The sequence below is a fragment of the Oncorhynchus mykiss genome, chromosome 9 (assembly GCF_057628025.1).
Source record: "Oncorhynchus mykiss isolate SJ-2025 chromosome 9, ASM5762802v1, whole genome shotgun sequence".
Taxonomy (NCBI): Eukaryota; Metazoa; Chordata; class Actinopteri; order Salmoniformes; family Salmonidae; genus Oncorhynchus; species Oncorhynchus mykiss.
Window position 1 is genome coordinate 45,114,234 of NC_143030.1, and position 15,665 is coordinate 45,129,898.

At 42.5% G+C, this 15,665-nt stretch overlaps 1 protein-coding gene across 1 annotated transcript in view; it reads left to right on the forward strand.

Moving 5' to 3' along the window:
* Positions 1 to 502: 502 nt before the first annotated feature.
* Positions 503 to 15,665, forward strand: part of LOC110531171 (voltage-dependent L-type calcium channel subunit alpha-1D) — a 50,525-nt gene continuing 35,362 nt past the window's right edge. The window contains exons 1-5 of the mRNA XM_090185797.1: positions 503 to 805; positions 1,111 to 1,263; positions 4,874 to 5,070; positions 14,769 to 14,872; positions 15,026 to 15,198. Of these exons, the coding sequence (XP_090041923.1) occupies positions 571 to 805; positions 1,111 to 1,263; positions 4,874 to 5,070; positions 14,769 to 14,872; positions 15,026 to 15,198 (862 nt within the window). The 5' untranslated portion in view covers positions 503 to 570. The remainder of the gene's footprint in view (positions 806 to 1,110; positions 1,264 to 4,873; positions 5,071 to 14,768; positions 14,873 to 15,025; positions 15,199 to 15,665) is intronic.

A 15,665-nucleotide genomic window follows, 5' to 3' on the forward strand; every position in this document is an offset into this window, starting at 1 on the left:
CTAAAAGTGAGTGATTTCCACTTAAAAATGTCAGACTTGATTTGCCCCAAATAAAAATGTATCAACCCCTACAAAAATGTCCATTAATTATAATCCACCTAATAATTTGCATTTCCTGTTGCTGCAGGATTATTTTCGTGCTGTGTGAAACTGGCTCAAATTACGATACGTTATCTGTAAAGAAAAAAAAAACATGTCCTATGTCACCTCTGGTCTGAGTGCTTGTTGAAGGGCATTCTGCTCATTCTTTCCTCTCATTTTTGGTGCCTTTCTGTAATGGTAGTTCATTGAATTTTTTATGATATTTTTATATACTCAATATTGACAGAAACAAATATTTATATTGAGGAGTTTGTTTGCCACACAAACTAGGCGTCAGACAGACACTCATACAGCGTCTGTCTAAAACACACATTACATAGCGGTAGGCGCAATGTTGATTTTACATGTGTTTTTATTCAATTCAAACACACACACACACACACAACAGTATGGCCCAGAAAAGATCACTAAGATAAATCAGAGTTCTGTCACCAGAGAGCTCAGAAAGCCTCAGGGCTGTATTTTACAATGATGTCATCTGTATCTCTGTCTGTGATCTCTATGATATCTCTCTCCCCTTCCCTCTTTCCTCCCTCTCTCTTCCTCTCTCCCTCTTTCCGCAGGTTGTTCAGTGTAGTTCTGGAGGTGATAACCAAAGAGGGCGATGCCGGGGGCCAGGGGGGTAAGCCGGGAGGCTTCGACGTCAAGGCCCTCCGAGCATTCCGGGTGCTCCGCCCCCTCCGCCTTGTCTCAGGAGTACCCAGTGAGTTGCCATGGCACCAGAATATTTAATACATTTAGACTCTAGAGATGAATCATTATGTAGTAATTGATCTGTGTTTCTGATTCTAGTTCAAGCTCAATCTCAAGTTTTATTGATACCCATATAGCAGCCTATACAGGCTGAAATATATCTGGACATAACGTATACAAATACTGAATGAGTTTCCTCATAATATACTCAATGGATATATTAAATGGATGTCTTCATAGCTTTACACTGTCCCTGCTTCCATCTTGTGTGTGTGTGTGTGTGTGTGTCTGACCCTTCTCTCTCCATGTCTCTAGGTTTACAGGTAGTGTTGAACTCCATCATTAAAGCCATGGTTCCTCTGCTCCACATCGCTCTGCTCGTCCTCTTCGTCATCATCATCTACGCCATCATCGGCCTCGAACTCTTCATCGGCAAGATGCACGCCACCTGCTACCTGGTGGGCACCGGTAAGGGCCTGCGTCCTGTAACCGGCCTGTCTCGGTCCGTTACTTGAAGTTAAACTTTTCCCAGCTTTTGATTGCATGTCAGTACTGCATAAAAAGACAGGCTTAGGTTATCGATCTATAATTTACAATGGCTTGCGAAAGTATTCATTCTCCTAATCATTTTTCATATGTTCTTGCCTTACAACCTGGAATTGAAATTGATTTTTGGGGGGTTTGTATCATTTGATTTACACAACATGCCTACCACTTTGAAGATGCAAAATATTTTTTTATTGTGAAACAAACAAGAAATAAGACAACAAAAAAATCGGAAAACTTGAGCGTGCATAACTATTCACCCCCCCAGAGTCAAAACTTTGTAGAGCCAGCTGCTCCAGCTCCTTCAAGTTGGATGGGTTCCGCTGGTATACAGCAATCTTTAAGTCATACCACATATTCTCAATTGGATTGAGGTCTGGGCTTTAACTAGGCCATTCCAAGACATTTAAATGTTTCCCGTTAAACTACCTGAGTGTTGCTTTAGCAGTAAGGTTAGGGTCATTGTCCTGCTGGAAAGTGAACCTCCATCCCAGTCTCAAATCTCTGGCAGACTGAAACAGGTTTCCCTCAAGAATTTCCCTGTATTTAGCTCCATCCATCATTCCTTTAATTCTGACCAGTTTCCCAGTCCCAGCCGATGAAAAACATCCCCACAGCATGATGCTGCCACCACTATGCTTCACTGTGGGAATGGTGTTCTCGGGGTGATGAGAGGTATCGGGTTTGCGCCAGACATAGCATTTTCCTTGATGGCCAAAAAGCTAAATTTTAGAGTACCTTCTTCCATATGTTTGGGGAGTCTCCCACATGCCTTTTGGTGAACACCAAACATGTTTGCTTATATTTTTCTGCCCACTCTTCCGTAAAGCCCAACTCTGTGGAGTGTACGGCTTAAAGTGGTCCTATGCTTTGCAGCTCCTTCAGGGTTATCTTTGGTCTTTTTGTTGCCTCTCTGATTAATGCCCTCCTTGCCTGGTCTGTGAGTTTTGGTGGGCGGCCCTCACTTGGCAGGTTTGTTATGGTGCCATATTCTTTCCATTTAAAAAACATGGATTTAATGGTGCTCCGTGGGTTGTTCAAAGTTTCTGTTTTTTTTTTTATAACCCAACCCTGATCTGTACTTCTCCACAACTTTGTCCCTGACCTGTTTGGAGAGCTCCTGGGTCTTCATAGTGCCCCTTGCTTAGTGGACTCTGGGGCCTTTCAGAACAGATGTATACAGTGCCTTGCGAAAGTATTCGGCCCCCTTGAACTTTGCGACCTTTTGCCACATTTCAGGCTTCAAACATAAAGATATAAAACTGTATTTTTTTGTGAAGAATCAACAACAAGTGGGACACAATCATGAAGTGGAACGACATTTATTGGATATTTCAAACTTTTTTAACAAATCAAAAACTGAAAAATTGGGCGTGCAAAATTATTCAGCCCCCTTAAGTTAATACTTTGTAGCGCCACCTTTTGCTGCGATTACAGCTGTAAGTCGCTTGGGGTATGTCTCTATCAGTTTTGCACATCGAGAGACTGAAATTTTTTCCCATTCCTCATTGCAAAACAGCTCGAGCTCAGTGAGGTTGGATGGAGAGCATTTGTGAACAGCAGTTTTCAGTTCTTTCCACAGATTCTCGATTGGATTCAGGTCTGGACTTTGACTTGGCCATTCTAACACCTGGATATGTTTATTTTTGAACCATTCCATTGTAGATTTTGCTTTATGTTTTGGATCATTGTCTTGTTGGAAGACAAATCTCCGTCCCAGTCTCAGGTCTTTTGCAGACTCCATCAGGTTTTCTTCCAGAATGGTCCTGTATTTGGCTCCATCCATCTTCCCATCATTTTTAACCATCTTCCCTGTCCCTGCTGAAGAAAAGCAGGCCCAAACCATGATGCTGCCACCACCATGTTTGACAGTGGGGATGGTGTGTTCAGCTGTGTTGCTTTTATGCCAAACATAACGTTTTGCATTGTTGCCAAAAAGTTCCATTTTGGTTTCATCTGACCAGAGCACTCTTCCACATGTTTGGTGTGTCTCCCAGGTGGCTTGTGGCAAACTTTAAACAACACTTTTTATGGATATCTTTAAGAAATGGCTTTCTTCTTGCCACTCTTCCATAAAGGCCAGATTTGTGCAATATACGACTGATTGTTGTCCTATGGACAGAGTCTCCCACCTCAGCTGTAGATCTCTGCAGTTCATCCAGAGTGATCATGGGCCTCTTGGCTGCATCTCTGATCAGTCTTCTCCTTGTATGAGCTGAAAGTTTAGAGGGACGGCCAGGTCTTGGTAGATTTGCAGTGGTCTGATACTCCTTCCATTTCAATATTATCGCTTGCACAGTGCTCCTTGGGATGTTTAAAGCTTGGGAAATCTTTTTGTATCCAAATCCGGCTTTAAACTTCTTCACAACAGTATCTCGGACCTGCCTGGTGTGTTCCTTGTTCTTCATGATGCTCTCTGCGCTTTTAATGGACCTCTGAGACTATCACAGTGTAAGTGCATTTATACGGAGACTTGATTACACACAGGTGGATTGTATTTATCATCATTAGTCATTTAGGTCAACATTGGATCATTCAGAGATCCTCACTGAACTTCTGGAGAGAGTTTGCTGCACTGAAAGTAAACGGGCTGAATAATTTTGCACGCCCAATTTTTCCGTTTTTGATTTGTTAAAAAAGTTTGAAATATCCAATAAATGTCGTTCCACTTCATGATTGTGTCCCACTTGTTGTTGATTCTTCACAAAAAAATACAGTTTTATATCTTTATGTTTGAAGCCTGAAATGTGGCAAAAGGTCGCAAAGTTCAAGGGGGCCGAATACTTTCGCAAGGCACTGTATATACTGAGATCATGTGACAGATCATGTGACACTTAGATTGCACACAGGTGGACTTTTTTAACTAATTATGTGACTTCTGAAGGTAATTGGTTGCATCAGATCTTATTTGGGGGCTTCATATCAAAGGGGGTGAATACATATGCACACACCACTTGTCTGTTTTTTTTATTTATTTATTTTTTTATTTATTTTTTTCATTTCACTTCACCAATTTGAACTATTTTGTGTATGTCCATTACATGAAATCCAACTAAAAATCAATTTAAATTACAGGTTGTAATGCAACAAAATAGGAAAAACGCCAAGGGGGGTGAATACTTTTGCAAGGCACTGTATATGCAACATCAGCAGAGAGTTAGGGACTGTGGCGTGTAATGGCGGGGGTGTGTGTGTGTGTGTGTGTGTGTGGGTGTGTGTGTGTGTGTGTGTGTGAGAGAGAGAACGAGAGAGCCTCTGATGAGCTAGTGTGCTATGAGAATTATGTGTTAACACTGAATACATGTACACTATACCTATAGAATGTGTATCTGTAAACAAGACAAGCAAAACTGCATAAAGCCACACTTTTCTGTGCGTCCCAGTGCCTTTTTACACCACAGGATGTATTTGATATTCTCATATGGCAAACACACTCTGATATCATGCATCTGATGCGATGCATCATTGTTTACTAAGTTACTTTCCGGCCTTACATCCTACCTTTCTCTCCCTTTCTCTATATGCACTAAAGGTATTCTGGCCGAGGAGGAGCCTGTTCCGTGTGCGGTGTCAGGCCATGGGCGCCAGTGCAGGATGAATGGGACTGTGTGTAGGGAAGGATGGCACGGGCCCAATGGTGGCATCACCAACTTTGACAACTTCCTGTTTGCCATGCTCACTGTTTTCCAGTGTATCACCATGGAGGGCTGGACTGATGTTCTGTACTGGGTGAGGCTGCTTTATGAACCACACCCAGCTAGCAGCTAGCAAGCTATCTCTACTTACAGTAACAGAGGTTTCAACAGTGTTAGCTTAGCTTCATCGCTAACACTGGATGAGCTCCACTCAAATCCAACTTGCAGAAATAATGTACACAAACATACTCCCCCCTCCCCTCTCTGACCTTCCACCTATTTCTCCCTCTCTCCTTAACCTGTGTCTGTACCCTACCTCTCTGCCCAATCTCTACCTCCCTTTCTCTTTCCTCCGCTTATCTCTCCCTCTCTTCTTAACTTATCCCTCCCCCTGCGTCTCTACTCCTTTTCTCTCTCCGCCAAATGACTCTCCCTCCCTCTCTATCGGTACTGTCCTCTCTTCTCGTTCATGTACCGGTTACTATGGTGATGCCGTGCTATTGAAGCCATGAATGGGGTGAAGGTGACATTGGGAGTGGAAGAGAGATGCAGCCACTCGACAGACATGAAAGGGATTGAGAGGGAACTGAACACGGAGGAGGAATGGGGAGATGAGATTGGCAGTTATCCACCTCATGTTCGAAGGTTTTTAAAACACGGAAGAGAAATGCGGAAACTATGGATACAACTTCCCCCGCGGTCGTGCATTATCATAATTCATATGCGCGCTCCACTAGAAACCCTGTCAATAGCATATTTCTGCATTAATTTTGTTAACTGAATCAACAACTGCAATAATACTACTAATACAAGTTAAGACTGGGATGGATCCCCAAAGTATAAAGTGGAAGTATTCCCAAAGTCAATTTATGAGAAGAGACGGACAAACAGTACCCCACCCAGAAGGACTCATCACTGGCTGGGATACTGATATAAACTGTCTGTGACCATCCATAAAGTGAGCCAAAATATACGCATAAATCATTGACTCTCTTGCTGTTGATGATCAGGCTATGGAAAAACTTAAAAAGCTAAGAAGCCTACCAGTATCTAAACAGCGATAAAGTTGGGACCGTTCTGGCAAAGTCCTTCGGAGACGAAGATAAGTGGATCTTCCGAAAAGCCTATGTCGAGCCGAGCCAGTCTGAGGAGCCAGTCCCACCAAGCATGGGTGCTAGCTAGCATGGAGGGCGAGGTACTGACTGCTGGTTTCACCTGCATTGCGGTTTAAGGGAAATCCTGCTGCCACGCCACAGCGATGTGGAAGGTGAGATTAATACCACACAAGCTAGTTAGTGGTAGCTATCTATTTCCCCCTTGTTCCTGTGTGTTCGGTTGCAGGACACACATTTCACTCATTTACTTCCCAAACTCATCTGAACTACACCTAGGGGAAGTCTCGTGGGACCTTCCGCAAATAAACAGTGCACATGATGGCACTTTAACATGTTGGGAATGCATGGCTTTCTATGAAATGTTTGTGAAGGTCAACACACACCAAAGAAAGTGCCTGTGCTGGATACATTTGTACTAGGTCTCGGACAGTGAGGACTTGTCATTTCGTGCCGAGACCAGCTGAGTAAAAAATTATTCTTATTTATTTTGTTTATGTTATGCAGGGATGCACACATAGACACATGTGTGTGTACTCATTAAAAACTCATTAAAAAAAACATAGGAAAACATAGGAATTTTCACACAGGGTGCCTTTCCTTTGCTGGGCAGGCCGTTTTTGGCTAAATGTGAGTATACCCACTAATCCAGGCATCACTACACCACTACATAGAGCTGAAAGAAAGACAGCAGTCACACACAGCATGATGTTAAAGGATAACCAGTCCATAAACTCTGACATAATAAGCCAGTAGGTCCCAATCATAAGAATACAAAAACACAACCATTAAGCATTTCCCAGTCGAAATGTACAACTATTACTTCCCATTGCAAAAAACATTTCACATTTAGCCCCCCCAAAGTAACCATTGACCTATAGTTTCAAGACGAAACTGATAGAGCTTTAACGACTTTGCAGAAATGAAACAAACAGACAATCATAATATCAGTAAAAAATATCAAACTCCCAGTTTATGCTACAAAACTAACTTTAGTTTTAAAAATAGGTCATATTTGACTCAACGTTCCATGACGTACATTAGGGCAGTTGGCAGAATAGATGAATACAGTTCAATGCATAATTCATATATTCACCAATACATTTCTTGGTAGTCCAAAAAATATTGCTATCAGGTTGTAAATCACAACTGGCCTGGTACCTTGTTTGCTGCCTCCTGTCGGGATGCACTGCTTCAGTTTCCATGACTCAATATTCTGGACAAAAACAAACCAATGTAACTACGGCTGGGAATTTCAAAACAATCAAACTACCAAGGGCAAATTTAACATTGATACGACACATTTACATAAGTAATCAGACCCTTTACTCAGTACTTTGTTGAAGCACCTTAGGCAGCGATTACAGCGTCAAGTCTTCTTGGGTATGACACGACAAGCTTGGCACACCGTTATTTGGGGAGTTTGCCCCATTCTTCTCTGCAGATCCTCTTAAGCTCTGTCCGGCTTGGATGGGGAGTGTCACTGCACAGCTATGTTCAGATCTCTCCAGAGTTGTTTGATTGGGTTCAAGTCCGGACTCTGGCTTGGCCACTCAATGACAATCAGAGACTTGTCCAAAAGCCACTCCTGCGTTTTCTTGGCTGTGTGCTTAGGATTGTTGCCCTGTTGGAAGGTGAACCTTCGCCCCAGTCTGAGATCCTGAGTACTCTGGAGCAGGTTTTCTTCAAGGATCTCTCTGTACTTTGTTCCGTTCATCTTTCCCTCTATCCTGACTAGTCTCCCTGTCCCTGCCGCTGAAAAACATCCACACAGCATGATCCTGCCACAACCATGCTTCGCCATAGGAATGGTGCCAGATCTCCTCCAGACGTGACGCTTGGCATTCAGGCCAAAGAGTTCAATCTTGGTTTCATTAGACTAGAAAATATTTTTTCTCATGGCCTGAGAGTCCTTCACTCCAAGTGGACTGTCATGTGCCTTTTTACTGAGGAGTGTCTTCCGTCTGGCCACTCTACCATAAAGGCCTGATTGGTGGAGTGCTGCAGAGTCCTTCTGGAAGGTTCTCCCATCTCCACAGAGGAATTCTGGAGCTCTGTCAGAGTGACCATCAGGTTCTTGATCAACTCCCTGACCAAGGCCCTTCTCCCCCGATTGCTCAGTTTGGCCAGGCAGCCAGCTCTAGGAATAGAGTCTTGGTGGTTCCAAACTTCTTCCATTTAAGAATGACGGAGGCCACTGTGTTCTTGGGGACCTTCGACATTTTTTTGGTAATCTTCCCTAGATCTGTGCCTTGACACAATCCTGTCTCGGAGCTCTACGGACAATTCCTTTGACCTCATGGCTTGGTTTTTGCTCTGACATGCACAGTCAACTGTGGGATCTTATATAGACAGGTGTGTGCCTTTCCAAATAATGTCAATAAAATCAATTGAATTTACCACAAGAGGACTTCAATCAAGTTGTCGAAACATCTCAAGGATGATCAATGAAAACAGGATGCACCGGAGCTCAATTTTGAGTCTCGTAGCAAAGGGTCTGAATACTTATGTAAATAAGGTATCCGTTTTTTTATTTTATACATTTGCAAAAATGTGGAAAAATCTGTTTTCACTTTGTCATTATGGGGTATTGTGTGTAAAACATTTTTTTTTTTTTTATTCATTTTATAATAAGGCTGTAACGTAACAAAATGTTTTAAAAAATCAAGGGATCTGAATACTTTCCGAATGCACTGTATGTAACAAGCTAAAAACACGGAGCCTAACATTAGCTAGATAGCTAGCTAGCTGCTAGGAGGATGTCATGTTATGCCATTGGAGAAGTTGGTGAGTGACTGACTTTTCTCCCTCATATTGTTTTTCGGTGGCTATACAAAGCTAGAGATAACAGATGTAATTTGGTTAACTAGCAAGAACTTGAATGACTGTTATACAGTTAGCATATCTCTTGAGTTTCACAAATTATCTCTGGCTATCTACTCTGATTTCAGAGCACTCTTGTCTGAGTGTGCCAGAGCGCAGAACAACTGATGAATTTATGAACACACAACACCTGCTGAATATGACAGGTGTCAGTAATCGTAGGCAAAGAAAGTAATAGTTAGTCAAGAACGCTCTGCTACGGCGAGTAAAATGGTTAGATTTGTCTCATTTGTCTGGAAATAGCTAGTTAGCCAACTTTAGCCAGTTAGCTTTGGTGCTTGGTTGGGACAAGCATGCATTGGCAGGCAACCTGCAGAAGGACGAGGAGGCTACAATTCCCCATTGTTTATCAGTGGAATTTTGACGGCAAACAAGCTGAAAAAGTTTGAGAGGGTTTATCTAATGTTCCTTTGTTAGATTTTTAGCTTATCTTGCTCTGGCTAGCATTAGTTGTTGATTTTGTTGATGTGCATAACTGAGGGAGAGAGAGCCTACATTTTCCGGGTTGTTTTATCAATAGGACTATACATTTCCCAAACTTTCTAAGAATTTATGAAAACGTGAAAATAAATATATCTAAGTGGTCGCTTGTCAGAATTTTTTGTGTCATATTCATCCTGGAGGTGTATATGAACATACAGTGCCTTGCGAAAGTATTCGCCCCCCTTGAACTTTGCGACCTTTTGCCACATTTCAGGCTTCAAACATAATGATATAAAACTGTATTTTTTTGTGAAGAAACAACAACAAGTGGGACACAATCATGAAGTGGAACGACATTTATTGGATATTTCAAACTTTTTTAACAAATCAAAAACTGAAAAATTGGTCGTGCAAAATTATTCAGCCCCTTTACTTTCAGTGCAGCAAACTCTCTCCAGAAGTTCAGTGAGGATCTCTGAATGATCCAATGTTGACCTAAATGACTAATGATGATAAATACAATCCACCTGTGTGTAATCAAGTCTCCGTATAAATGCACCTGCACTGTGATAGTCTCAGAGGTCCGTTAAAAGCGCAGAGAGCATCATGAAGAACAAGGAACACACCAGGCAGGTCCGAGATACTGTTGTGAAGAAGTTTAAAGCCGGATTTGGATACAAAAAGATTTCCCAAGCTTTAAACATCCCAAGGATGTTGAAATGGAAGGAGTATCAGACCACTGCAAATCTACCAAGACCTGGCCGTCCCTCTAAACTTTCAGCTCATACAAGGAGAAGACTGATCAGAGATGCAGCCAAGAGGCCCATGATCACTCTGGATGAACTGCAGAGATCTACAGCTGAGGTGGGAGACTCTGTCCATAGGACAACAATCAGTCGTATATTGCACAAATCTGGCCTTTATGGAAGAGTGGCAAGAAAAAAGCAATTTCTTAAAGATATCCATAAAAAGTGTCGTTTAAAGTTTGCCACAAGCCACCTGGGAGACACACCAAACATGTGGAAGAAGGTGCTCTGGTCAGATGAAACCAAAATTGAACTTTTTGGCAACAATGCAAAACGTTATGTTTGGCGTAAAAGCAACACAGCTGAACACACCATCCCCACTGTCAAACATGGTGGTGTTAGCATCATGGTTTGGGCCTGCTTTTCTTCAGCAGGGACAGGGAAGATGGTTAAAATTGATGGGAAGATGGATGGAGCCAAATACAGGACCATTCTGGAAGAAAACCTGATGGAGTCTGCAAAAGACCTGAGACTGGGACGGAGATTTGTCTTCCAACAAGACAATGATCTAAAACATAAAGCAAAATCTACAATGGAATGGTTAAAAAATAAACATATCCAGGTGTTAGAATGACCAAGTCAAAGTCCAGACCTAAATCCAATCGAGAATCTGTGGAAAGAACTGAAAACTGCTGTTCACAAATGCTCTCCATCCAACCTCACTGAGCTTGAGCTGTTTTGCAAGGAGGAATGGGAAAAAATGTCAGTCTCTCGATGTGCAAAACTGAGAGAGACATACTCCAAGCGACTTACAGCTGTAATCACAGCAAAAGGTGGCGCTACAAAGTATTAACTTAAGGGGGCTGAATAATTTTGCACGCCCAATTTTTCAGTTTTTGATTTGTTAAAAAAGTTTGAAATATCCAATAAATGTCGTTCCACTTCACGATTGTGTCCCACTTGTTGTGTATTCTTCACAAAAAAATACAGTTTTATATCTTTATGTTTGAAGCCTGAAATGTGGCAAAAGGTCGCAAAGTTCAAGGGGGCCGAATACTTTCGCAAGGCACTGTATTTTAATATGATTTCATGGACGCTAAACTGCTGTCAGTTCCACTTTAAATGCAACAATGTTTCACACACAAGTTATTTTTCAAAGAGATGACTAACAGCTAGCGCACTGCAGTAAAAAAGCACAGTTCCATTCACCAGATGATGATAATTTAAAACTTACCGTCTTTTTGAAAAGGGAGGAGCTAACAAATTAGCAACAGCATCCTCTTTGATAACACCTGTTGCAAACTAGCCGACAACAAAATCTTGCTAGCTAGACCGTGGGAAAACTAATGCTCGCTATTGAACAATGACCTGTTGTTCAAGGCAGAAGTTTCCATACGTTTTTGTAAAAACGGTCCCACCCACTAAGTCAAAATGAGATTGGTTAATTCTACTGTCACTCCAAAATTTGCCCTCCCCGGAGACCAGCAATGAAACAATTTGATTGAATCTTTTTTGTCTTCAGCTTTAACTCTTTTAAAACAAAACATATTTGAAAATAATAATAATTATATTATAATCTTCTCTGAAGATGTAGATTGTTCCCCACTGTGTTAGGGTTAGTAATCATTTGTAGAGTGGCTCTATTTACCCTGCATTTCTTCACTATTCTGAATGTATAAAGAATCCATATGTTCTGAAATATGAACACAACACTGCTGCGCGCATCACCACCAATTCTGCAAAATTCATCCATGAACACTTTCCTTCCGGGGGAAACATGGCCACCGAACATGGAAAGGAGAATGAGATCATTGGCCCCGGATTTGTGCAGGCTCAGGAGTTTGAGGTGGCTCACAGAGGTCTGGTGGTCTGCCCAGAGGAGCCATGGCTGGCAGCCAGTCCAGGCGGCATTGTAGACGACAGAGCTGCTGGAAATGAAGTGTCCAGTGACCAACTCACTTGTCCAATCCCGGCATGAGAGAAGAGGAGATGTCACTGAGATAGGAGGGGGAATTTGTGATGCAGACTAATGGGCCAAGGTGGTACTACTTAAAAGTTCAGTTGTGGATGTACTGCACAAAAACCACCTCATCAGTGGACCCCATAAGAACAGATAATACTGGACATGCCGTTTGACAACAAATTCACAAGGCAGCAAGTAGAATGACCCTGACTGTTCTGCTTTGGGCATATGCTGCCTTTTTTGGGAGATGAGTTTTCTCAGGGCAGACTGCAGCTATGACAGAAATATCTGGACATTCTCAAGAGCTAGATGCCAAAGATGTGTGATGGGGTAAAATGACACAATCTGTTTTAAAAATGGTTAATTCATGGAAATCTCCTTCCATTGTTTGATTTAATCTCTGTCTTCAATCCGCCCTGATAATACACCACAGTATTTTATAATGTTTATGCCGTAATATAATATGCGTGTTCTGATGTCATATTAAACTTATTACAGAACAAACAAGAAACTGTTTAATCTTTTTGCACTTGTTTATTACTATGTCACATAAGTAGATGTAGGAAGTAACATTATCACATTTCTCACATTCAATAATTCATTAACATTTCAAAAGTTAGGATCAGAACATCAAATCAAATCAAATCAATTTATATAGCCCTTCGTACATCAGCTGATATCTCAAAGTGCTGTACAGAAACCCAGCCTAAAACCCCAAACAGCAAGCAATGCAGGTGTAGAAGCACGGTGGCTAGGAAAAACTCCCTAGAAAGGCCAAAAAATAGGAAGAAACCTAGAGAGCAACCAGGCTATGTGGGTTGGCCAGTCCTCTTCTGGCTGTGCCGGGTGGAGATTATAACAGAACATGGCCAAGATGTTCAAATGTTCATAAATGACCAGCATGGTCCAATAATAATAAGGCAGAACAGTTGAAACTGGAGCAGCAGCACGGCCAGTTGGACTGGGGACAGCAAGGAGTCATCATGTCAGGTAGTCCTGAGGCATGGTCCTAGGGCTCAGGTCCTCCGAGAGAGAGAAAGAAAGAGAGAAAGAGAGAATTAGAGAGAGCACACTTAAATTCACACAGGACACCGAATAGGACAGGAGAAGTACTCCAGATATAACAAACTGACCCTAGCCCCCCGACACATAAACTACTGCAGCATAAATACTGGAGGCTGAGACAGGAGGGGTCAGGAGACACTGTGGCCCCATCCGAGGACACCAAAAAGTATGTACATTTTCAATTGAGGAACCAAACAGCATATTTACAGTAGTAGTCTTCCAGACTCTCACCACCTGTTTGTATCACAGCCAGTGGAGTACACGACTTTTCCGGATTTTGTTGGTACTTTGGTGTCAGACTGATGGGGATAGTTTGTGAAAGGATCTTGGGAACACCTTCAAGCGCCCGATTGCGCGTTCGACATGTATCCTGACATTTTGCCATCTGCGAGTTGACCTCCCTTGTGTGTGAAACAGGAACGTTCAGATGAAACACCTTACGGCAGAACACAGACTGTCGAGGAGACAGTGTAAATGTGCAAATATGGAGAAATGTACATTTGTATGATGTATTACTTGATTAATGGTGTATTGTTTTAGTCCTGTTTGAACCCCAGGCAGCAGCTAATTGAGGATCCTAATAAATACTAATACGTACTAAGGGGCAGGCAGACACGCGTTCAGGAATCTGCATCACCACATCTTGCTTATGCATGAACTAACTACAATTGCCTGTTGATCACGATTCCACTCAGTTGTACCCAAGGTACAAATCCGGATAGGGGTGTTCCATGGTGGGTTGCTTGTTGAGGAAGTGGAATGAGCGCACACAAACAAGTTGTTTGGTGGCTTCTTCAGATTAAAGCCCTCAGCCATTGTGTCTTGTCAACTTCAGTCATGAGCATCTTGTGAAAAGAAAACCACGGTGGACATGAACATTTTGCCGTAGCCTGTGGCTTGTGGTTGAAACATTCCTGTCTTGACCACTCCTGTAGTTTCTTCCCGGGAATTGTTGCACCCACGAACTGCACAGGTAGTTCCAGAAAACCCTGTGGTTATAGCTAGCTAGTAGCGGCTAACTCTGACGCTAGTAGCTTAATAGCTTACGTTAGCGAACTTGAATGAAATAAATCTACAATCACATTTGTTCACTAACACTTATACTTGGCTTTTATACTGTATAAATTGACATCTTCTAACAATTAACAAAATGTTTTTCAAACGCTGGGAAAGTAGCTGAAGGTAAAGTTAAGTTTGCCGCTGGCGCGCTGCAGTAAAGTAAAGCAGAAGTCGAATCCATTACTTCCTTATAGCAGTGGTGGGCAATCTTTTCTGTGTGGGTGCAGGCTTTTGCTCCAGCCAAAACAAAAACACAACTAGATGTATAGTGTTCATCAACAAATGAGCTGTGTTACTGTTATGGCTACATCAAAAGCCTGCACCCACACTAGTCTTAGAGAGAGAGAGAGAGTCACTGCAAAGAGAGATGCCAGGGATCATCTGTAGTTACTGGTGTAATAGTTTCCATCGACAAACTTAATAGGTGTGAGTTTTTATGGCGGCCTGTAATCTGTACTTCTATTAGGGGCTAAATGATCATTGATATACAGGGACGTATGTATTGTCCTCTGAACTGTGACTGTCAATATTGTTGTTTCAGATGAACGATGCCATGGGTTCTGAGCTACCCTGGGTCTACTTCGTCAGTCTGGTCATCTTCGGTTCCTTCTTTGTTCTCAACCTGGTTCTGGGAGTGTTAAGCGGGTAAGATATCCGAGCATTGCTAACACATACACGTACGCACCCACACACATGGAGGGAAAATGTTTCTAAGTGTGTGTGTGTGTGTGTGTGTGTGTGTGTGTGTGTGTGTGTGTGTGTGTGTGTGTGTGTGTGCGCGTGTGTGTTTGTCCACAGAGAGTTCTCCAAGGAGAGAGAGAAGGCCAAGGCTCGTGGAGACTTCCAGAAGCTGAGAGAGAAGCAGCAGCTGGAGGAGGATCTGAAGGGCTACCTGGACTGGATCACTCAGGCCGAGGATATCGACCCTGAGAATGACGAGGAGGGGGACGAGGAGGGGGGCAAACGCAATCGTGAGTCGCCTACCTCGGGCACTCCCTTCACATCACATTCCCATCTCTTCCCCTCTACCCTGTAAGGGGCACCTGTGGTTCAGAGACAGGGACAAAGGTCTAGTTTTGAAACCCACATGGCTCTGACACTTGGATTTCCTTTGACATAAAAGTGAGTTAACAGTGCTAATCTTCTCTATTCAAGGTGGAGCCCAGAGAGAGAAGAGTTTAGCTTTAAATGGTGGGATGTTGAAAATGTGTTTCAATACGGCAAAATGAATGCATGTCCAGCATTGGCATTCTGCTGCTGCGGTCTTGTTCCATGCTGTTGCTTTTATTTTTTTCCCCTGTGGTTATCATCTAAGACTACTGTGTTAGATCAGTGGTAAAAATACATATTTAACACTACAGTAGCCTGTAGGTTTTTGAGTCTTTGCAGTAATGAATGTTGGTTCCCTGTTGGTTCTACCACCTGTTCCTGAGAAAAT